Source organism: Bemisia tabaci, chromosome 5, assembly GCF_918797505.1.
Source record: "Bemisia tabaci chromosome 5, PGI_BMITA_v3".
Taxonomy (NCBI): Eukaryota; Metazoa; Arthropoda; class Insecta; order Hemiptera; family Aleyrodidae; genus Bemisia; species Bemisia tabaci.
Window position 1 is genome coordinate 14045181 of NC_092797.1, and position 22692 is coordinate 14067872.

General features: G+C 40.5%; 2 protein-coding genes and 1 non-coding gene across 3 annotated transcripts in view; 2 read left to right on the forward strand and 1 right to left on the reverse strand.

Annotated features, from left to right (window-relative positions):
* The first annotated feature begins 333 nt into the window (after positions 1 to 333).
* TRNAI-UAU (transfer RNA isoleucine (anticodon UAU)) lies at positions 334 to 425 on the forward strand. Its single transcript is given in 2 exon segments — positions 334 to 371; positions 390 to 425. It is a non-coding gene; the product is annotated as a tRNA-Ile (tRNA).
* Positions 426 to 983: 558 nt separating this feature from the next.
* Positions 984 to 6175, reverse strand: LOC109042215 (uncharacterized). Its single transcript, XM_072300312.1, has 3 exons — positions 5950 to 6175; positions 4876 to 5229; positions 984 to 2987 (listed from the first exon to the last, which is right to left on the reverse strand). The coding sequence occupies exons 1-3, from the start codon at positions 6020 to 6022 to the stop codon at positions 2533 to 2535; spliced, it is 882 nt and encodes a 293-aa protein (XP_072156413.1). The 5' UTR covers positions 6023 to 6175; the 3' UTR covers positions 984 to 2532.
* A 9327-nt stretch (positions 6176 to 15502) lies between these two features.
* Positions 15503 to 22692, forward strand: part of LOC109042145 (zinc finger SWIM domain-containing protein 5) — a 186850-nt gene continuing 179660 nt past the window's right edge. Inside the window, exon 1 of the mRNA XM_019058723.2 lies at positions 15503 to 15957. Within this exon, the coding sequence (XP_018914268.2) occupies positions 15546 to 15957 (412 nt within the window). The 5' untranslated portion in view covers positions 15503 to 15545. The remainder of the gene's footprint in view (positions 15958 to 22692) is intronic.

The following is a 22692-nucleotide window of genomic DNA, read 5'->3' on the forward strand; positions in this document are numbered from 1 at the left end:
TAGCCACTTACTTACATTAAAATTATTTACTTTAAAACCTATCGCTCCTTTTTCATAACTATAAATGGCAGACCAATCGATATATCGCAAAGCACGCCACACCACTGGAACCCAGCCCACAAAAAATGAGCTTTCAACCCAGGACAAACGATTCATATTGAAGAAAAGCATAGATGCCACTAAAATTGTATGGGAGATAGGCGTTTCTGCAAACGAGCCGTTTGATGCGGTGCGTTGACGACAGGATGGATGAGCTCACCTATTCACCTATCTGAGGGAATCCATTGTAGAGAATTCAGCCAAAGACTGGAAATGAAGGTTGATTGGCATGGGGCCCCAGTGGCGCAATCGGTTAGCGCGCGGTACTTATAGGACAGTCGTCGCAAGCTATGCCGAGGTTGTGAGTTCGATCCTCACCTGGGGCACGGAAATTTTGAAGTGCTGGACCGAGGTTTACGCCTATTCAAGTGGTAAGTTGGAATGTTGGAACTGAAACTCATAGGGGAGGTGGGTTACCAAAAAGCTCAGATGAGAATACAAATTCTGCTTTTACATTAAGTGCCTTCAAATATTTTAGATGCATCACGCAGGACAGCCAAAGGACGGTCTGATCACCAGCACCGACTCCATTGCAAATAACTTTCCATGGAAAATGAAGATAAGGGAACTGTTCATTATGAAAATATCTGACGTGTATTTTCTCCTTTTGCCATCTGTGGCATGGCATGCTTTGCGATATGTCAATTGATGTGTGCCATTCAAATCTGTGGAAAAGGATCGGTAAACATTGTCCGCAACGAACACCTTAATAATCGATTCATTACCATAATTTTAAATGGGGAACGATTACTTTGATAAGCGACCATGGGTATCAGTTTTTCAAGGAAGGCCTGAAAGAGGACGAATTGCACGCATATGAATTTTTGCATCGGTAAAATTCGTTGCTTCGTAAAAAAAATCGAGAAAAATGATAAAAGCTCTGGTAGAGAGTAACAAATTGTTTTACTCCAAGTGGCTCATAACCATTTCGTGATGGCATAACTATTTATGTTATCGTGAAATCACCCCTACGTACTCATTTGTTTCCTTCTGTCAAAGCTGCGGATGTTTAAGTGAGTATAGATTTTTATTCACTAATGAAAAAAAAAATCCAAAATTGAAAGAATTGGTGTTATTAGAAAAAAGGTTAGTGGTTCTGTATGCTAAAAATAGAAAAAAATATTAAAACCTAAGCAGAGTACAACTCAGTTTTTACACAGCAAACAATACTTATAATTATGTACACATTTTTTGAGCTTTAGGAACAATGTAAGGCGAAAGTCACATTTTTAAGAATAAAAATGAATCTCCAAAATCAAGGGAGTGAACAAATCTGTGATTGATAAATGCTGATGCAGATTTGAAATATTGTGATGAGAGTAATTCCGTAGCATTGAAGTAGGTGATATCATCCGAATTTCCCTAAATTTTTGAAATCATGGACCTCAAGAAAAAAGTTTTTCAAAATCGGTATTCATGAAAGTCAAACAATTCGGTTGTGAGTCAGGATTGAATTTGTGAAATTAGAAATTTGATCAATAGAAAATTTGAAATAACTTTCAAACCACGCCCGAAAAATCGAAGAGTCGAAAGACAATGCGATACAATGTGTAATCGTTCGACTCATTCCGTCATCAACATTTTTACAACACAAGACACACTAACACGCATTATGACTTTCATGGATTTTTTTAAAAAAGTGTCTTAAAATTCAGAAATAATTGCGATCAATCGACTCTCGAATCTTACCCGTAACGTAACGTAACGTTTTAAACGTTTTAAATCTATTCCAACTGCCAAAAACACATTATTTACACATGAATTCCTCAAAACGCGGTAATCAGATCTGTGTGATCTCTCATTTCGGGGGACATTGATTTAGCCAAATCTCAGGGATGCAAAATATGCCATGAAGAGGCAAAATTCGTCAGAAGAGGGCAGAGGTAAGACGTTAAAAGTCTCGATAAATTCCTCATCAAAATGAACAAAACGAGTCACACAAAAAAGTCAATACTGTTACAAATAACGGAGTGACAGCGAAATAGCATTTCACTCCGGGCGTTTAAAGTTGCTGAACACGCCAAGGGGTATCAATGTTGAGTAAAATCTGCTCTGTATAGGTGAAGATCACCCCGCGTGAAGTATAGATTCCGCCTCATGTTACTCGATTTTTTTTAAAGCTATCTACTCTCGGGAAGAAAATGTCCTGAGGCGGATCCAGCAATTTGGCAACACCGGATTCCCTCCATTTAAACTTATGCTAAATAATCGATTCTTTCCGGAGCACCTGGCCCCTCCAAGAATCGATACTTTTTCATAGGTTTAAATGGAGAAAATACAATGTTGCCAGTTGCTGGATCCGCCACTGAAATTTTCCGCTCTTCACTTTCCCCCGAGATTTTTAAGGGTGAGATTTACCATGCAGGAAGAGGAAGGAAACCCACTTCCCTCCCCTTCTTACCTCCATCTTATTTTCTTGATATTTCAGATAGTTCATAATTTAAAACCTCCAAGTACATAATTTACTCCATGGATGCTCCCGGTCCTCGACGAAGAGGCGGGTTTGGGCAGCTTGATCTGACCAATGAGACTGACATGCGTGTTCTGAACGAAACTGTCCAAGGCGTTGAGCTGCTGCTTGGTGAAGATGGCGACGATGGGTTTGTTGAGGTTCTCCAAGTCGAAGAAAGAGAGCTTCAGGTCGTTGGGCAGGATAAGCCGAGCGATGGGTAGGTCGGGCAGTTTGGTGAACGGGAAGTTCTGGTAGTTGAAGACAACGACGAGCTTCTCGGTGTCGTTGGAGATCAGGAAGTCGGCGATGTATTTGGTGGCCGGGTCTAGGTTGAGGCCGCTGATGCCACTCAGAGCGTAGACGATGTCGTAGGATTTGTCGTCGGTGGTGGTGAACACGAATATGGGCTTGCTTTCGATGTCTTCAATGCTGAAACCTTCAGCGAGAAACAGAAAAGGACGTGAAAAACTGCAGGGAAATGGAATGGAGGACAAATAATCACAACAAATCAACATTATTCCTCGAAGTTTTTTCAGAATTTGCTTGGTACTGAGAAGAAAAATCACGGTAATTTGTAAGAACTGATAATGAGTATAGGTCTCCGTTTAAAAAATACAGTATGACAGGAAGTCTGCAACATCCTGAACTGAGATACTTAGTTTGGGAGTTTTGTCGGATAAAAATGCAAGCATATGTCTTACATTGGCCCAAAAACAAACTAAGTTGCAACGTCATCCACCTTAATAGTGCGTAACAAAATTTCCTTCTCCCTTTTTTCAGTAATGTACAAATCAGCAAGCAAGGAAACATGTTTTGTATCAGTGGCAGACCCAAGTTTCATGGAGCCATCAGCATTGAGTAAGACACGGTACTAACTTCTGTTGACAGTTACACGGAGAGAAAAACTTCGTGCATGAGACCCGAAGTTGAGGTCATATGGATCTCTGAAGTTTTCGGATCGCGCATCCGAAAACTTGAGGTCCAGCTGCCGAAGTTCGGGTCAGACATCTAAAGTACTTCCATATATACCAAAGGTAGGGTCACACATCTGAAGTACTCCGGTAAATACCGAAGTACTTAGATGTCTGACCCGAACTTCGGCAGCTGGACCTCAAGTTTTCGGATGCGTGATCCGAAAACTTCAGAGATCCATATGACCTCAACTTCGGGTCTCATGCACGAAGTTTTTTTCTCCGTGTATAAAACATGATGTACCTTTATCTTTCTTTGAAAACTCCTTGACTGATACATAAAATAAATCCATAATACGAGGGTCATCCAAAAAGTAAGGTTCCCTACCTTGTATCTTCCGAACGAAAAGAGATAAATAAAATCGGTAAAAACGTGCATATTAGGCATACTCTAAGCTTTAAAAGAAGCTCAAGTTTTTGAAAATCGGTTGAGGACTTCGCGAGAAAACTCAATTTTACCGAGACGACCTCCCGTCGTCGCGTGCCCACCTCCGAGGTCAGGATGCGCGGAGAGTCCCTTACTTCAGACTCGGCTTATCGCCTCTAAACATCAAATCGAAAAGGAATTTAAAAGATTTTATCAAGTAGGCCATACCTTACTTTTTGAGATAGTCTCCGCATCTTTTTTGACATTTCTGGTATCATTACAGCAGCTCTTTCATGCCTTCCGCGTAAAAGGTCTCGTCTTGGCTCCAAAACCAGTCATTGCCAGCAATCTGCACCTCTAAATCGGTTGGAAATCGCTTTCCACAGTGGGAGTTTTTCATCTCAGGAATAGACAAAAGTCACCTGAGGCTAAATTAAGAGAGTACGGAGGATTGGGGAAAAATTTTACCACGGTAAGCAACTAATTTGGAAGTGCAGATCGCTGGCAATGACTGGTTTTGGAGCCAAGCCGAGACCTTTTATGCGGAAGGCATGAAAGAGCTGCTGTAATGATACCAGAAATGTCAAAAAAGATGCGGAGACTATCTCAAAAAGTAAGGTAAGGCCTACTTGATAAAATCTTTTAAATTCCTTTTCGATTTGATGTTTAGAGGCGATAAGCCGAGTCTGAAGTAAGGGACTCTCCGCGCATCCTGACCTCGGAGGTGGGCACGCGACGACGGGAGGTCGTCTCAGTAAAATTGAGTTTTCTCGCGAAGTCCTCAACCGATTTTCAAAAACTTGAGCTTCTTTTAAAGCTTAGAGTATGCCTAATATGCACGTTTTTACCGATTTTATTTATCTCTTTTCGTTCGGAAGATACAAGGTAGGGAACCTTACTTTTTGGATGACCCTCGTATAGCCTGATAAAGTTCACTTGTGATCTGTACATTGACTTGAGATACATTTTACTCTCGATTAACTAACCTCGATGTGGTTCTGGGGCTGGTTGGTTCGGCTGAGGTTGAGGTTGAACCCGAGTCTGCGGTTGGAACAACTCAGGATCAGGAAACTGTTGACGAGCTCCATAAGGATCAAAAGAATCAGCATTCTCTTGAACTTCATGTAATTCATAGGGATCACTGGGGTCCGGTTTTGGATTTGGGACAGGTTGAGGCTGAGGTTGAGGTTGAGGCGGTGGCGGAGGAGGTGGGTACGGCCGAGGTTGTGGGCGAGGTCGCTGCTGGAAATGCACCAGGAGCTGTTTCGCCTGAGGCAGAGGTACTGACCCTACCTTTGCAGATCCTTCCTGAGCGAACACCGGGTAAGCCTCAATATGATCTATGGACACAAAGAAGAAAAGCTCCTTCAATTTTACAGGCTATGCAATTTTAATTACTTGGAAGGTCGAATAGTTGTATCCCGCATTAAGCTCTCAGTATTCATGAAGTGAAGTACACAAGCGTGCGCCTTCATCGAGGTAAAGATGCATTTTGAGCTACCTAGAAGTTAATTAAATTGCATCATATGTTTTAGATACATTAGATTGCATGATTAGTAGATTTGCGTTGATGCATTAGATAGACGACGGAGGGGAAATGGCTAAAATTAATGTGCTCAAATTGAAAGGAACATAACATATTTTTACACTATAGTCACTGACGTCACTAACTGTATTCTAGGTTATCTTTTACAATTCATTTACGCAGCTACGTAATGTCAGAACCGTCATCAGGATACTTCCTGAAAAAAAATGGAGGAATAGTGTAAATCTAAGGTTGAAACACCGTGAAAAATTCAGGAAAACTGAAAACTTATAAAATTCGTAAACTCTATACGAAACAATCCATTATTTTGTACTAGTTCCGACGCAGCAAAGGACCCGCATTTGGTTATCCCTATTAAAGCCCATGCGAAGGAACTTCAGTGCATGAAAGTACAATTTACTGTTATTCATATCTGATATCATTTTCTCACATTTTATTCTTATCACTTCACCGAAGTAATTTTTTGGAATGTGACAGCTAAATTATGACCGATGATAAAAATTCGTTAACTTACTATCTGCCAGGATACACTCAGCGTGGATGAATGCCAAAACGGCAGCGCTCACCAGATGTGCAATCATGTTCATAAGTCCAAATGTCTGCTTCTAATCACAAAACAAACTAGAGGTTTTTTGCTAAGACATAAATTAAGAACGCATCTATTCCACACACAACGTCGAAGATTTTTCTACGCACTCTGACAGCTTCCGTTTCATCAAACTTATCTGTAAATTTTTATCAACCAATTAAGTGATTCAGCCAATACCAATTTTGGTTCTTTCCTCCCGGTGTCTATCATTTGGAAGAATCGTCTAGCTTCATCGAGAAACGTCATGAATCGATGGCTGATTACATAACGTTGATTGTTTACTACACTTACTCCCACATTGTAATTAGTAAATAAATGCTATGACGTCATGATCAATGCATTGATTTTCGAGTTTCATAAACTATTGCCCAGCTTGATCATATGTAGACATGCACTTTAAGGAAACGTGTGGAAAAAAAATTGTTGCTTACAGGTAACTATGAGCTACTTAAAATTTTAAGGAAATAATGAAAGAGAAAAAAGCAGGAACCAGAAAATCTGAGACTAATATCTTCCTCAGGGCCGGATTAAGGGGGTGGCCACATGGGCCGCGGCTCATGGCGGCAAATCTAAGGGGTGGCAAAAATATGCAATTTTTTTAAGTGTAGGTATAAAAAAAATCGGATTTAGACAAAAAAAATTCCAAACGAGAAAAGGCGACAAAATCTCTCATTTACTGAAAGTACGGTAATTTCTACTTTTGTCGTCTTTCAGTGATACAAGAGACAGTACCTTCAATTAGTCGAGTTAAGAGAGAAACCAAACACACAATTTGGCCTGGAACGGCGCGACTTAGAGAGAAACGATAACGAGGACTTGAGATGAAAAAGAGAAGCCCTTGGCGATCGGCATGTAACACATATTAGCGCCTACAAGACTGCACGAATACTTCTCGCATTGCATCAAACACAGTGCGGTCATTGCGGTCAGCGTGAAATGGATAGCGCCTACAAGAATGCATGAATACTTCACGCATTGCGCCAAACACAGTGCGGTCAGCGTGAAACGCATAGCGCCTACAAGACTGCGTGAATACCTCACGCATTGCGTCCAACACAGTGCGTTCAGCAGCGGTCGGCGTGAATGGCATTGCGCCTACAAGACTGTCTGAATACTTCACGCTTTGCGCCTAACGTGGAAGGCCTTGTCCACACAGAGATAGGTTCACGAAACTTAACTTTCGCGCAAAGTTCCGTGAACTTTTGCTAGTAGTGTTGACAGGGCTTTCCCAAAAAATGTGTTCAACACGAGTAAATGCGTCTTATGCACCCCTCCCCCGCTGGCACGTTCACTTGATGGTTTTTATCGAGTTTCAAAACGAATGAAGAGGGGGCGGCAAAATACAGGCGGCCCATGGGCGGCAAGTAGGTGAATCCGGCCCTGATCTTCCTCCAAAATATTTGAAACAGTGGTAACGATATGAACCGAGTTTTGTCGATACTTTTATTTTCTACTTCTATGGTTGAGAAAACCATGTATCGAGTATGGACTTGGAGGTTCCAATGACCTCTTCGATCCACCTCAGCTGCATCTTGTCACAATTTTCGCCCGAGTTTCATCTTTTGAAGGGCATACCTACCATCTGACATTATTGCACGAGATTCCCAGAAAATAAGTGTTGAGATGATGAAGAAAGATCACACAACAATAACGATGATGGGTATAATAGTGAAATTGTAAAATACGTCACAAAATCTTTGTTAATCTTTTTTCTTCTCCTTTTTTAGGTTTTTTTTTTTTTTTTTTTTTTTTTTTTTTTTTCCCACAGGTTTCCTCGTAAGTTCCTTTCTCACGTTCAGGCCCGCCACAAGGGGGGGGATACTGGGTCCTTGGTACCGGGGCCCGGGCCCTGGAGGGGCCCGTGACGCAGGTGACAAACCACTACGAATTCATGTGTAACCCTTGTCTCGTAGGGAAAAGTGAAAAAATTACCCTAAAAATTCCGCGAAAGGTGAATAAAGTTTCAAAAACACGCTAGGGCACTATAAAATTTTTCTTACTTTTTTAGAGATTTTCAAGATTTTGAGTATATGTAGAATGATATTTTTAGTAACTGTGTTTCATTTTCTTCCGTTGTCGGATGCTAACAGGCTCCTTTCTGGACATCCTCGACTTCAATGGCTTAACTCCCTTGCCATAGACGTACGAAAGGGGAGTCCAGGGGGGCCCGGCTCCCCATAGAATTGAAAATTATCATCTGCCCCCTCAAAAAAAAATTTATAGATGTTTTGAATGCAACAATTCGAAAGTTTTTGGTGCTGAAAGTAAACAAAAAGGCGTAATTATTCTGCAGAAATTTATGGAAAATCTCCATCATAAGAGCTTCATAATGTGTCCAAATAGATTTAAAATTTCAAAAATTTCCCGGGGGAGGCCCCCCGGACCCCCCCCCCCCCCCCTGTGCTAGGGGCCTGGGCCAGAAAATTGGTGCTAGGGGCCTGGGCCAGAAAATTGGTACCAGGGCCCGAGATGGGATGTGGCGGGCCTGCTCACGTTTGTCTCTCATTTTTTACGATTCGTGCCACACGAAAATTAGTCGATCCAGCGGTAAATTCTGGTCCATTTCCGATGTCTCGTACCGCAGATGTTGGAGCACTCTGCCGACACCACCGTTATATACCCTCATCAGCGCGCTGGGAGAAGCCCGCAACTGACGCAGGATACAGCGAGAGGCGACACGATACGAAATTTGAATATTTACATGCAAAAGCAGGAGGGTGTATGCGAAAACGGACGAGGGCGAGGGTGAGGGGTAAAATTAAAATTTTTTGCACATGAAATTACGGAGGCAGGATTTGCAGGTTACCTGGCTCCTGTTGGCTTCCTTCCGCCGGACGGCAACTGAATCTAAAAATAACCGTTTCGGTCTGGTGACGTCTTGGTCCGCAGAGCAATGTCCCGACAGAATTTTTAATGGCAAGAAAAATTGCTTCCGGGCGGACCGGGTGTTCCTCCCCCTGAGGCTCCTATCGTCCAGAATCTTCTCCGCTTCGACCATTGTATTCTGCCGGGTGAGGAAGAGCGCCGTATGAACATTCGAGAGTTGCCAAGTTTCCTCCGATAAAATGTTTATTGTTGAGAAAAATTATCCAATATTTTCCTTGAAATTTTCAGACTGTTTAGATCAAATTACAAGCAAAATTAACTGAGAAATTAGAAGAAAAATATTCCCAAATTTTCTTGAAAAATAGTGGTTTGTCAAAGGAAATTTGGCAACGCCTGAAGGCTCATACGGCGCTTTTCCTTAGCAAGGCAGTATTCCGCTCTGAAACTTATAGCCGGCCGTTTGGCTTGCATAGGTGATTCCGTTCCTCCTATGAGTTTCGTTTGCATTCAGAACGCACCGTGCGGCGTTCGACCCGGAATTGTGCGTGAATACTTAATCGCCGCGCACCGGGTTTGATAATGTACGGACGAGAACCACCGGCTGTTTTATGAAATTTTGTAGTCGGTTCTGTTTATGACTGTTCTTCCATCATACGTCGATGACCATTATAGTTTTCATCGGAAATACCCGAACAAACATCGATGTTTTGAACAAGAATTGCTAAAGTACTGGTTTTCCTTTTGGCTATTTGCAAAAAAATAAAAATAAAGAAACAACAAAAACAAAAAACAACAAAATCAATAAAAACAAAAAAAAACAATAAAAACAAAAAAACAACAAAAACAATATAAACAAAAAAAAACAAAAAAAACAAAAAAACCAAAAAAAGGAAAAAAAAACTAAAGTAAAAAACCCTAAGTGTCATACTCAGTTCGGTTTGGAAAATTGAGTGGGTCAGAAAATGCCGAGTCCTGTACTTGTTGTCGCCAGATAATGTCTTTCTTACCCCTTTCAAATGTAGCTGAATGTGTACAATTATTGCAATTAAAATCCTCCGAGAAAATTCAGCGAAAAAAAGTCACAAATTGTCCTTATTTAATTAGAGAAGATTGGCAACCTAGGGTTGTTCATACGGCGTTTATCCTCATGACGGTGTGCAAGCCTGCACCGTTGATTGCTCCGATGAACTCATAAAAGCTCTTTTACACCTGCTTAATGGAACGACGCGCTGGCACGAACGGCGAGCTCGGCTCCTAATGAGCGCGCCTTCAATCAATAAATTATGCATCTTAATATACACGAAAGTATGCCCCGCTCGTCGCGTCGCAGGGGTATCAAAACTAGGTCGCACCGAATGTGCTGAAAGGACACCAGACACTTCACACCGTTTCTTTTCATCCTCGATCAAACGCCCTCTTCTCCCCCTCGCGCATCGTGCTTCGGCTCCTGCGAGGCGTGAATGATCGATTATCGATATTTCTCCATTTAAAGCTATGGGAAAGAATCGATTACTAAAGTGTTCGTTGCAAACACCCTGTTAATCGATCCTTTTTGGTAGGTTTAAATGGCGGACCAATCGATTTATCGCAAAGCACGCCACGCCACTGAACCTTTCCCTCCGCGTTCTTCGCCGTTGTTACGCTCCCCGGCCTTTCCCCGTTTTTGGTCAAAATTTCCTCGGTCCTTTGTGTCTCGAGATCGTTGAGAATACAATCCCTGGGTTAATTGAGGCACTTAGTGTTAAAAGTGCATTGCAGCGTTGCCGTGCTTCCGTTATTCAGATTTTTTTATCTTAGGTCATGGGTACGTCTAATCGCTAGGAATCCCTCCGTCGCCTTTTGGGACGAAGTAAATTGACAACTCGATACTGAGGGAGAAAAATACAAAAAAACTAAAAAAAAAACTTCTTCGAGCCGATAGCTCCCGATGATGTGAGAATATTGTTGGTGCATGTTATTATTATATCATAGAAAGCACCAATAGCAGCACCAACCTAACAGGCAGCACCAAAAAAAAACGTAGCAGATACCAAACTTTTTTTTTTGTCCTGGCAAAATGAGTGACTGAAATTTGGAGACCCCAAAGATGGGTCGTTTTTGACCTGACCGAAAGCCACCAATGATATTCTTTTGGAGGGTAAAATAATTATTTCTATCTAACTTCTCTTTGACATCTATTGAAAGCAAGTTGTTGATATCTCATCCAGGAGTTGGTTTCCGTACTTTTCGTTGTAAGAATCGTTTTCTGAGAAAGGTTCTGAAGAGGAAACATGTGAAGTTTTCTTGTAGTTCAGACCTTGTCTATGTCGCCCCTTGAAAACGAGTTTCTTAAAATTTGATAATTTTTTTTAAAAGTTTTCTAAAAATTATTATGTTATGGTAGAAAATTTAGTATTGTCTGAAAGGCTTGCCTAAAAATGCTAAAAATGTTCCATGAGGCTGATTTCCATGACGTTGGTTCCCATGAAAAGGTGACATGGAAATAATTCCTGTTCCATTTTTCCAGTTTTTCCTTCAAATTTTTCTTGTGTAGTTTTGTTGTTAGAAAAATGTTTCTACGGATCTGCGGGTCTCTCTTTGGAAATTGTAAAATCGCCTAGTGCGACACAAAAAAAAAGGAAAAAGAAAAAAAAAATCCATGTCACTTTTTAATGGAAATCAGCTTTGTGGAACACAATTGGCAGGGGCTCTTACGGCGTTTTTCCTCAGCACAGCAGTTTAAGGAAAGGAGGCGTTTGAAAAACGAGCATATGAATACGACGTCCCCAGGAGAAGGCGCATGATGCGAAAGCTTGCATGAGACACGATTGCGGGAGATTGCACCACTACCACTACAACTGCTGCCTCCTGAGTCCTGCCGGTATTGATCCAGAGTCGCATAATATTTTTGATAGCGCAAAAGGGAAAAGGGGAGCCTTAAACCTTCGGGGCTATGAGTCGTCGGCCCCAATCATTAGCCTCGTCGTCCATTCATTATCTCGCATCCTTCCCTTCGCCTCCCGCTACACTCGTCCTGTCGTGCTAAGGAAAAACGCAATATGAGCCTTCAGGCGTTGCCAAATATCCTATGATAAATCACTAATTTTCCAGAAAATTTCATTGAAAAAAAATCTCGGTGTATTTACCAAGAAAAGGGTAAAATTACAAAGAATTCAGGGTTCTATTTGATCCCAGTTTTTTCTTGGTGAAAATACCATTTATGGAATTGGTAATTTTACCGAGAAATCTCGGTAATATTATTGAACTTTCTCGGTAATTTTACTGGACTTCGGCAAAGACGCCAATATTTTTTATCGACTGTGGTAGAATTACCGAGATAAAATGGCAAAGTTACCGGGAATCGATTACCAATAAAAATGGTGTTCTTACCTGAAAAAAAACAGTAAAAATACCGGTTTTCAGGTAAGCTTACCAGTCTGTCTTGGTAAAATTGCTAATAATTGGTAAAAAAAATTGAGATGGTAAAGGTACCAACGGACCGTGGTAAAAACGCCGAGAATTTTTTTTCAGTGAAATATCCTATGATAAATCACTAATTTTCGAGAAAATTTGTACATATTTTTCTTCAAATCTCTCAGATAATTTTGTTTGTAATTTGATCTGAAAAGTCTGTAATTTCAATGGAAAATATTGATAATTTTCTTCAAAAATAAAAATTTTACCGGAGGAAATTTGGCAACGTCTGAAGGCTTATACGGCGTTCTTCCTTATCACGGCAGTACACTCGTCCCCGTACGTACTTCCATTGAAAAAATGCCGTATGTGCATCTCAAAGTTGCCTAATTTTGCCCGACAATGAAAAAAAATGGCTCTGTTCAATTCATGGGGCTCCTGCACTTTCTTTGTTACAGCTGCAGAAGTTTCCGTTATGAGGAAAAAGCACTCTATGTTCAAGACCGGAATTCTGTTCTCACAGCAAAAAAAATCTGTAAGTATAACAAAGAAAGTGCAGGAGCCTGTGAACAGAAGGTTCTGTTGTATATGTATGGCACCGACTGTTTTTTTCGTGAAGAAATGAATTTTAAAGAAAGTTATGAATATTTTTCCTTGGAATTTTCTGATGCGCTGGATTGAATTGAAACCCTCAATTCAAAAACTACCCATCTCGGAAAAATTGAATTTTTTGGAGGACGATAAGAACTGCGTAACAGCCAGAAAAGGAAGTGTTTTTTCCTTAAAAAATTTACATTGAAAGAAACCCAAGTTGGGTCGCGTTTTCGAACTGAGAGATTCAATTCCGAGTGATATTCTTTCAAAAATTTAAAGACAAATATTCAATTTTTCAAAAAATTCAAATCAAATTGCAATCTTGCCGAATCCAACTACTGTCAAGACGAAACCCTGTTTAAATCGAAAATTCCTGCGTTTCCTAGTCACCGCCATGGACGCAATGTAAGAAAACTACAATTAAGACGAATATGTGGATTTTATTTTGTCAAGGATGAAAAGTTGCTATAGTCGAGGAAAAGTTTTCGGAATACCTGACAAAAATTAGATTTTTTACGAGGGAAATAAAGAGAGAGGAGCGATTTAAAAAGAAAGAAAAAATTTCAAGTAAAGATGCATGAAAACGTGCCTGTAATTTTGAAGGAAGTACGAAAGTAAGAGAATCAAAATTTGTAACTTTTGACATCCTTCGATGATTTGTCGGAAGCAAAGAGATAACATTAAACCACGTAAATTTGAAATTTGTGATGGATTTTTGAAAAATTTAAAAAAAAAAGAAAGTAGATACTTAAAGTCACTTAAAGCTCGTGTTTTCGAGTTTAATAAGCAGGAAACTGGATGAGACGAAAAACCGCGTAAGTCGACATTTCTCTCAGTCCCTGGACGATTCGACTTATTGTTAGTGAGATTTCACTGTATTTTTTAATGGGAAATTTGGCAATCTGAAAATGTTAATACGGTGTTTTTCCTCATGACGGAAGTATGCCTTTGCCTTCACGCTGCTGCCCGTCGACCATCTTCGCCTGAATGGCTGAATTTCTTGCAATTTTTTTTTTTTTTTTTTCAAATAGCCTGTAAGGCTAATCCCATTCCAAATTCGCATATTGTACATTCACCTATCTTATACCCTCCCTGTCTACTTCCCTCAGCAATCTTCCCTGGGCAAACGGGCGGAAGTCCATTTCGCTTTCAAAGTTGACCGTTGGTTTTTTTTTTTTTTTTTTTTTTTTTTTTTTTTTTAAATATTCTGTTTATGCAGAATACGTTTAAAATATGTATATGCTCGCTTATGGGAAAATTAACCGCAGTTCCAAAATTTTCAAAATCATCGGTGTCTCTGTCTCCGCTAGGAGGTTTCATCGAAATTTCAATCTCAGATTCCCGAAAGGCCATCAGAAGCCCTGAATCCTAAACTGTAAGGGCCTCATGACTCCTAAAATCCCAGTTTCAGGACCTCACCAATCCTCCAAAATCCTCAAGACTGCAGGGGCCCCTCAAATGATTTGATCGGACCGCTCGCAGAGAGGAAAAATTGGAAATAAGTAGGTATTTTAAAAGAAAGAAAAAAAATTAGGGGGCCCTTGGGGCACCCCACTACCCCGGTCAATTCGGCCCTGCCACAGTGTTGTATTTTTTCCCCTCTAAAAAGAGAAGTCTGCTAGTTTTGGAGTTAAGTTGTTGCTTTTTCTATATTTCCTCTCTGCCATTATGTGATTTATGTGTTGCTCTTCGGGTGTAAAATACGCTGGACATTTTTGTCAGTAAAAGGCTCGACTTCCTGGAAGAAGAGAAATTGAATCTCTCAGGCTGCAGGTGCTTAGTCACAAAGCCATTAAACAACAGAAAAAAAAAAAAAAATCTCTCAGTTTTAAATCGACCCATCTCGGATTAATGAAATTTTTCAGGAGACGATAAAAATAGCGTCAGAAAAGGGTTGTTTCTACGCAAAAAAATGAACATCGTAAAAAACTCGAGTTTTCGAATTAATTTCGATTATTATATTAAGGTTGAAAAAAAAAATAAAATAAAAAAAAAATAAAAAAAATATAAAAAATAAAATAAAATAAAATAAAATAAAAAAAATATATAAAATAAAATAAAAATAAAAAAATATAAAAAATAAAATAAAAATAAAAAAAATATAAAAAATAAAATAAAATAAAAAAAATAAAATAAAAATGAGCGTAAAGTTTGAGACGATATTATGATCCAACCAGGTTTCGAACACTTCAGACAGGGCTCGCTCAAGGAGCTCCAACTTCCCGAGATGAAGAAAATGACGAGAGAATTGAGAGAATAGATGTAGGTTTCTCAAACTTGAAGGGTAGGTAGGCATACTTTATGTGTAGGCATGGTATAAGTGGTAATGCAGAAAGGAGGAAAGATGGTTTTAAGGTCTGAGGGGGAGGGATCGGGCCCCGAAGATTTTATTACAGAATCATATTACCCCTCTAAGGTTGAGCAATCATTTTCCTCCATCCTATTGTTAGACTGGGCCGTCAATGTGTCGAGAAGACTGCTCTTTCTGAAGGCGAAGCATAGCTCAGAGCTCCGGTGCACCTTGCTTTGCTGTTGCAAGATACGGTAACATGTGGGGAGTATAAACAAACGGCTTTGTATAGTGTTACTGTGGTAGGAGTTAAATGGTTCAGTGGTGGGGATGCAGGCGCATGCTTCGGAGGGGAACTGAGTTAGTATGTAATTGTGATTCAGGTCCTCGCCCGCTCACCGGGCCAGTCGCGAGAGAAATGTCGAGCGCGAAGCGTCTGTGCTGTTCGCGCGTCGGCGGTCCCAGCACCAGCAGTTCTTCATCTTTGCTCGAAAGTAGTTCTAATTATTTGTTTTTGTTCGGTAGTGTGCCTCTCCAAAATGATTCGACCCACCGTCGCGGAAAGTGCCCGGACACGCTCCTCGATATCACAGCCAAAGTGGTCGCAGAGAATATTCCTTTCCAAAGAATCGAGGAGCGATACGATAGGATCCCTGAGCCTGTGCAAAGACGGATCATTTATTGGTCTTTCCCCCGTGATGAAAGGGATATTTGTATGTATTCTTCCTTATCCCGTGTCCCCTCAGTGACTTCCAGTGGTGAACATCTATCATTTTACAAAGGATTAAAGCTCCTCGAGTCAGGATGTGTCGACAGTGTGCTGCAAGTTGGTGAGTACTCGCTCGTTTTCCCCAGTTTTCAGGCCAATCAATCTCAATCGAGTATATCTTGCTTCCTGATGAGATGGTTACTATTACACAATTCATATTTCATTACCAGTGTATGTCCTCCCATGTCCCAATATCATCAGGTTAACACTTAATGACCCACCCCACCCACATGAGATCCGTGCTATTTCCGATCAGCTATAACGCATTCCGAGTACGCCCCATGACTCAGCGTGGCTCAGTACTTTGAAAGCAATATCTGTAGGAATTTGGAAGTGTCTTGACGGCCTTACCTCGATCGTATCGGGTAATTTCCGGACAATTCGTTTCTCCAAACAACATCCGCTTAATGACTCCGTTCAAATTGGATGGAAGCTTCGTTTTAATTAATTCTAGGTAAATTTCGACCCAGTGGCGACAAAGCCATAGGCGTGTTGTGTCCTAGTTAATCTAGTGCATCCTCTTACGAAATTGAGAAAAAGTAAAAACAGGACAGATTCTGTTCACTCCCAGTCACTCTGCTACACGTTTGGTCGCCATTTGCTGCTAGCTCTCTCGTCCACCTTTCAGATCTTTTCCTCGCATGGATTTTTACGTTGCATGCTAACCCGTGTTGGTCTAGGATCTCAATTTGACTCAAGTCTGTGCCCTTCCTTATCAAATCGTCACTAATGAGATGTTATCAATGGGTATTCTCGATCGATAATTGTGTTGGATCCCTGTTTTCGAAGCAGCAGTTGAATTTTACAGGAAGGAGCTTCAAGCCTCCTTTGAAGAGGAATATATTTACAACCAGGAATTTTGAGTCAAATTGGCTATCACTTTCCTGTTGCCCTCAAGCCGTTAGCTCAAATTCGAATTTATCTTACTGCTACCCAGGATAACAGTTGAAAGTCATAAGAAGGTGAAAAACCTCTATGTTATCCTGGTATCATAATCTTCGGTTTGTATAGGCAGTTTAGATTTCTTGAACCAAGTACAATCAAAACTGGAGACGTTGAGGAGTTTTTAACGATGAATCTGTGTTTGTGTGTGTATTCAAATTGAGTCCAGAACGCGAAAGGCTCAGCTTTGACCACAAACAAGTTGAGACAAGATTCTGAAAGTCTCAGTTTTGAAAATTTAATACCCATGTACATTGTTTACTCGATATTTTGATCCAGTAGAACATCAGCCATCTCTGTTAAAATGGATTCACTTTTGGAAACAAGCTACTCAAGGTTTATTTTCTGCTTCCATTTGACCACTAGACTAGAGCAATCAGATACTTCACCCTAGCTCAACAGGCTCTTGTTGTATAAAGTCAACTTGGAGCAGTACTTACCTAGTGTTTGATTTACTTAAAAATGCATGGTTGAGGAAAATTTGTTTGTCAGCTGCAGAAAATAGGTTTTATTTTAGACTTTCCTCTTACATACACATCACAAACTGAGAAAAAACGTGGGTCAATATTGAACACCAAAGTTTTTCGGTTCTGATGACCAAGTTTTCGGCCTCTGAACTGAACTTCGGTTCAGTTAAGTAACTGGAAACTTTGGTAAGTATTTATAAGAACCCCTGTGGGTTCAGTGGAACCCATGAAATCCAGTTCCTGTACCCCAAGCTTTTTTTCCAGAGTCCATGTGTGAAATACTTACAGTCAGGATTGTTACCTAGAAGGACCACGGAAAAATAGGTTCAAGGCGTCATTTTTTTCCTGAATACTTAAGTCTTTGGTGTAAGTAGGAGAATCAATTGCCCTGAACGAGCTTATAACTAACTCCAGCCCACTTGATTTAAAAATGTTCAGTGCCTCTCTTTTACAAAACGCTGCTTACTTTAGTGGTGATTTGCTGCAAATGCCTGACAGTGTTTTCATTGATTCTCGCCTTTATAATCAACCCCCAAAATAAGAAGGACCTTGGATTGCAAGATCCAGAGCCATCCAACTAAGCTAATTACCAGTGTTGGTATCTCTGCACAGCGAATGTGGCAACTCAGTATCCTTCACAGACCTATTAGAGTTCCATCTGTGCAATTCACATTCACAATAATATACAACCTTCTCATACCCTATTCGCCGGCGAAGTGGTTCTTTATTGTATGTATGACGCTGTAAATGCGAGGTCAAGCATTCCAGCAGTTAGATTTTAGCCCTCTCCTCAACTCGTCTTGCTGATACGAATTGTGAGGGTCGTTTTTCTTTCTCTTTGATCATCGATTTGACCGTGAGCTAAGCTTTGTGATAGGAAAATTTTACAAAAATAAATAAACATAATCATTGCTATCATTAGGTAATCGTTTTTGAAAATGGTTCGGTTTTTTACTCAGTATTTGTGTCATCTTATCTGCGTTTCTTTTTTCCTCATGCCCATACTTCTTTGAATGGCACGGGCATTTTGTTGGCTGATTGAACTTGTAGTGATGAGTTGGGGGGGGGGGGGGTGTTCATTCATTTTTTTAACTTCCATCTGCTTAGATCATCCTTCATTCTCCATGCTCCTGGAAGCCTCTTGATAGTCCAGATAGGTATGAGTTCCTGGCTCTCAATCAATCCTCAAATTCTCTCTTACCTTTAAAATTTCATTTTATGCAATCTACTAGGATAATCTCCACGATTTTTTAACTATCGCCTAGCTGGGCGTAATCTCTTGATGGAATCACTGTCTCCAGATTTTTGAATTGGGCTTCATTTTGTGAGGAAGAGCCATCATTTCTTGCTCTTTTGGACGGATGCAAGGAGAATCCGCCTCACAACACTATACCTTGCCTCATTTCATCTCAGGTCTTATGTCTTTGACGCAAAACAAGGCAATATTAAATCTTGAAACTGTACGAATTAATCCTTCCTCATCCAGGGGAATTTCCATCAAGTTTCAAGGCGTTATATTGTTCAGTTTCGTGTTACTAAAGTGAAAAATTAAAATATGAGAATAAATTAGGCAACATGCAGTGTAGTCAGATTACCCTAGATAGTGGATACCTAAACTAGTTCATTTCAGAACCGACGTATGGCCCCTTGCTATTAGTTTCCCAACATAGAAATATGTTCTTGGATCAGGAATGGTCCTTATTGCAAAATGAGGTTAAATTTTGATTACCTACAAAGGCTTTGCACAGCTTCTATAGAGCTACTTAAAAAAGGACTCTGATTTTTCGTCAGGGCCTGAACCGCAAAGCAGTCAGGTATGGACCCCGAGTACTCTATAATCAAGAAATTCTGTAGTATAGTGTGGAATAGTAGTGTACCCACGTTCCAGCTACTTTTGAATTTATCATTCGAACAGGAGCCATCATCGCCAGAGTTCTACTCTGCTAGCAAAGAAAGGCGTAACTACACCAGAAACTTAACGAAAATCCGCTGTTTTTCTTGTCACAGCTTTGAAAAACGGTCATCATCTGGGCAGAAGAAAGAAGGACAGGTCTGCTAAAACAAAGGCGGGGGTTAAGCAGGTGAACAAAGAGAGATGGTCTAGTAGCCGTGGAAACTAATTTATTCACGTAACTGAATCGTGTCAGTTTGGAGAACTAAATCAGGTGTTTTCAAAGGATTTTGATTTTCGAGGAAACGCGTTATTTTTGTCCAACCACGGGTGTAGACGGCGCGTTTTTCTCCCACACTCCAGATCCGTCACGTCGAGCTGTTTTGGGTACCGAGAAAAATAACTCTTGTCACAATAGGATCGTTTACTCGCACTGCATCTGATAGTATTGAGTTGGTGATAATTTTATCAGGGCATCGACAAAGCTCTATTTTAAGATGGATTGATTCTATTTACCGACCTACGTGCAAAGAAATCACAAAATCCTCAACATTTTCAATTCGCATCAGGGTAGTCTCAAAATGCAATTAATTTCTCAAAATGTTCCAGGGAGAGCCACGAAAGTGTCCGGGAAAAATTATTAGTTCACCTTCATTAGCCTCCTAGAATTTTGACGTTTAGAACGACAGATTTTTTTACCTGCAAACCATTTCAAACTATGTCTTTTTGTCATTATTTGCATTTTGATTTTGCATATCTTCAATTGTCAGGGAATTTTACTCAAATGGTCAGGGAAATTTCAGGTCATTTCATTTTCTAAATTTTGTGGCAACCTTGTTGAACAATATGAAGCAAAAAATTCACAGGCTTTGCTGCGTTGACCCATATCTTATCAGGAGAAATTTGGCAGGATCAGAACGTTCTTACGCCGTTCGTCTTCAGCACGACCGTGTCGTCGTTTGAGACGCAAATTATGAGACTGCTTATTCCATCGAAAAAACGCAACAACTCGAGTTTTTATCATGATTCTTGGCAGAGGACAAGGAGAAGCTTTCTCGAAGCCTTGTCGAATCGGGGGGCGAAAAAAACCCCGCGATTCGTGTGCGAGTCTGCTCCATATTTCTGCCGGACAAAAAAGTGGGCTGATGGAACTGGCCCAAGGAAGAACGCCGTATGAGCTTTCAGGCGTTGCCAAATCTCCTTCACTGAAAAAAAAAATCTCGGTGTATTTACTAAGAAAAGGGTAAAATTACCAAGAATTCAGGGTTCTATTTGATCCCAGTTTTTTCTTGGTAAAATTACCATGTATGGAATTGGTAATTTTACCGAGAAATCTCGGTAAAATTATTGAACTTTCTCGGTAATTTTACTGGAGCTTGGTAAAAACGCCAATATTTTTTATCGACTGTGGTAGAATTACCGGGATGAAATGGCAAAGTTAACGTGAATGGATTACCAATAAAAGTGGTATTTTTACCTGAAAAAAAAACCAGTAAAAATACCGGTTTTTAGGTAAGCTTACCAGTCTGTCTTGGTAAAACTACCAATAATTGGTAAAAAAAATTGAGATGGTAAAGGTACCAACGGACCTTGGTAAAAACGCTGAGAATTTTTTTTCAGTGTTTGATGAAACACGAATTTCCCAGTAAACTTAGGAATATTTTTCCTCCAATTTTTTAGACGATTTCGTTCGTAATTTGATCTAAAAGGTCTGACAATGCCAAGGGTACCTACATATTCACAACTTTCTTCAAAAATTAATATCTTTCGAGAGGAAGTTTGACAACATTGAATGCTCATACGGCGTTTTTTCGAAGCACTGCGTCGTGGTGGTACCTCGCAGACATATTCACGACGGACGGGGACAAGGTTTGCTTTCACCTGAAAACGGAAGACAGAAAAAAGGTTAAGAGCCATGAATCCAAGTTGAGCGAGGCCCATTAGCGGCGCGGTACCAGTTTCGCCTTCTAAGGTGCCTCGGGACCACCGGATTTCGGCGGTGCTCATGAATTCGTGCGCGGTAAATCACGCCGAAATCGAAATTATCGGAACTCGATGGAGCTCGAAAATTAGTCTGGGCCCGACGCTTATTCATGAATCGGGAACCCCGCGGGTGGACCATGCTGCCGTGCTAAGGAAAAACGCCGTATGAGCCTCAAGGCGTTGCCAAATTTTCTTTGATAAAACACGAATTTTCCGGTTAACATATGAGTATTTTTCTTCCAATTTTTCATATGATTTTGCTCGCACTTTCACATGAAGTTCCTGAGAATTTCAAGGAAAAATATTCATAAATTTCCTCAAAAATGAACATTTTATCGAAGGAAATTTGGCAACCCTCGAATGTTCATAAGGCGTTCTTCCTTAGCGCGGCAGCATGTAGCGCTTGACTTGCAGGATTTAGGACCGAATAAAGCGCGTTTTGGATCGGAGAGTTAGGACCTGAAGTAAATGTGGATCACATTTTGAAGTAAGGAACCACTATTCCCGGCTCATTTTGGAAACAACATACATGTCATTGGTTTCCCCGTGCAGTAAGGTGCTTTTATAGAAGAGCCAGAGATAGTGGTTTCCTATTGCAAAATGTGATTCATGTGATCCTCTTGCATCTGTATGACTCAGAAAGATGTAAACGGGATTGTCATAGTTAGAGAATACCAAGAAATGTCTGGGAATCTTAAAAGGCCAGGGAAAACTTGCAAGTGTTAGGGAAAATAACTAAAATGTCAAGGAAAAATTGTCCAGTAACGTTTACTTCCTTCCGAGGTAGAATGGGTTCGACGATTCGAAGACCAAATTTTGCTTGAAAACTATTTTCAAATCACGTCTTTTAAAGCATTTGGCATATCCTCAATTGTCAGGGAATTTTATCACAACGTGACATAAAAATCAGGGAAATGTCAGGGAACTTAATTTTCTAAATTCTGTTGCAACTCTGTGTAAAAATGTACGACAATAATGGGTGTTCTTTATCGATTTAGTATTCTAACTATCCCGTCTATTCATTTCCTCCTTTTGAGCTACTAAAATGTATAACAAAGACTGCAGTTCGACGCACAATTCGTCTAGGCATGTGGTGTCAACGAGCACGACGCTTCGAATTTGTAATTTTCAGGAACGTGGTACAAGATACAACAAACTGGACCAAAATTTTAGCTCGTTGGGGCCAAATGAGATTCCATATGATGGCAGTACGGTGGGGACAGAAGGTTTAATTTTTTTGGGCACAAAGGTTTCGATGGTTTTTTTACGCACCCAGTCCCAGTCCAAAACCTGGATTTGTTTTCCATAAAGCTACGGAACCTTAGGCGCGTCTGGACGCGGCGTCCTGGACGCCGGCGGAAAATGCTGCTACCGAGTCGAGGGCGAGAAGACGCTCACATTTTGGAGCACGGCACCTTAGGAGCGGAATCCGTGGATTTTTTCCGCTCTGTCCGCCGTCAATTTCTCGAATTTTTGTTGATCGGACAGTATGCTCTGGGCAACGAAAATGGCT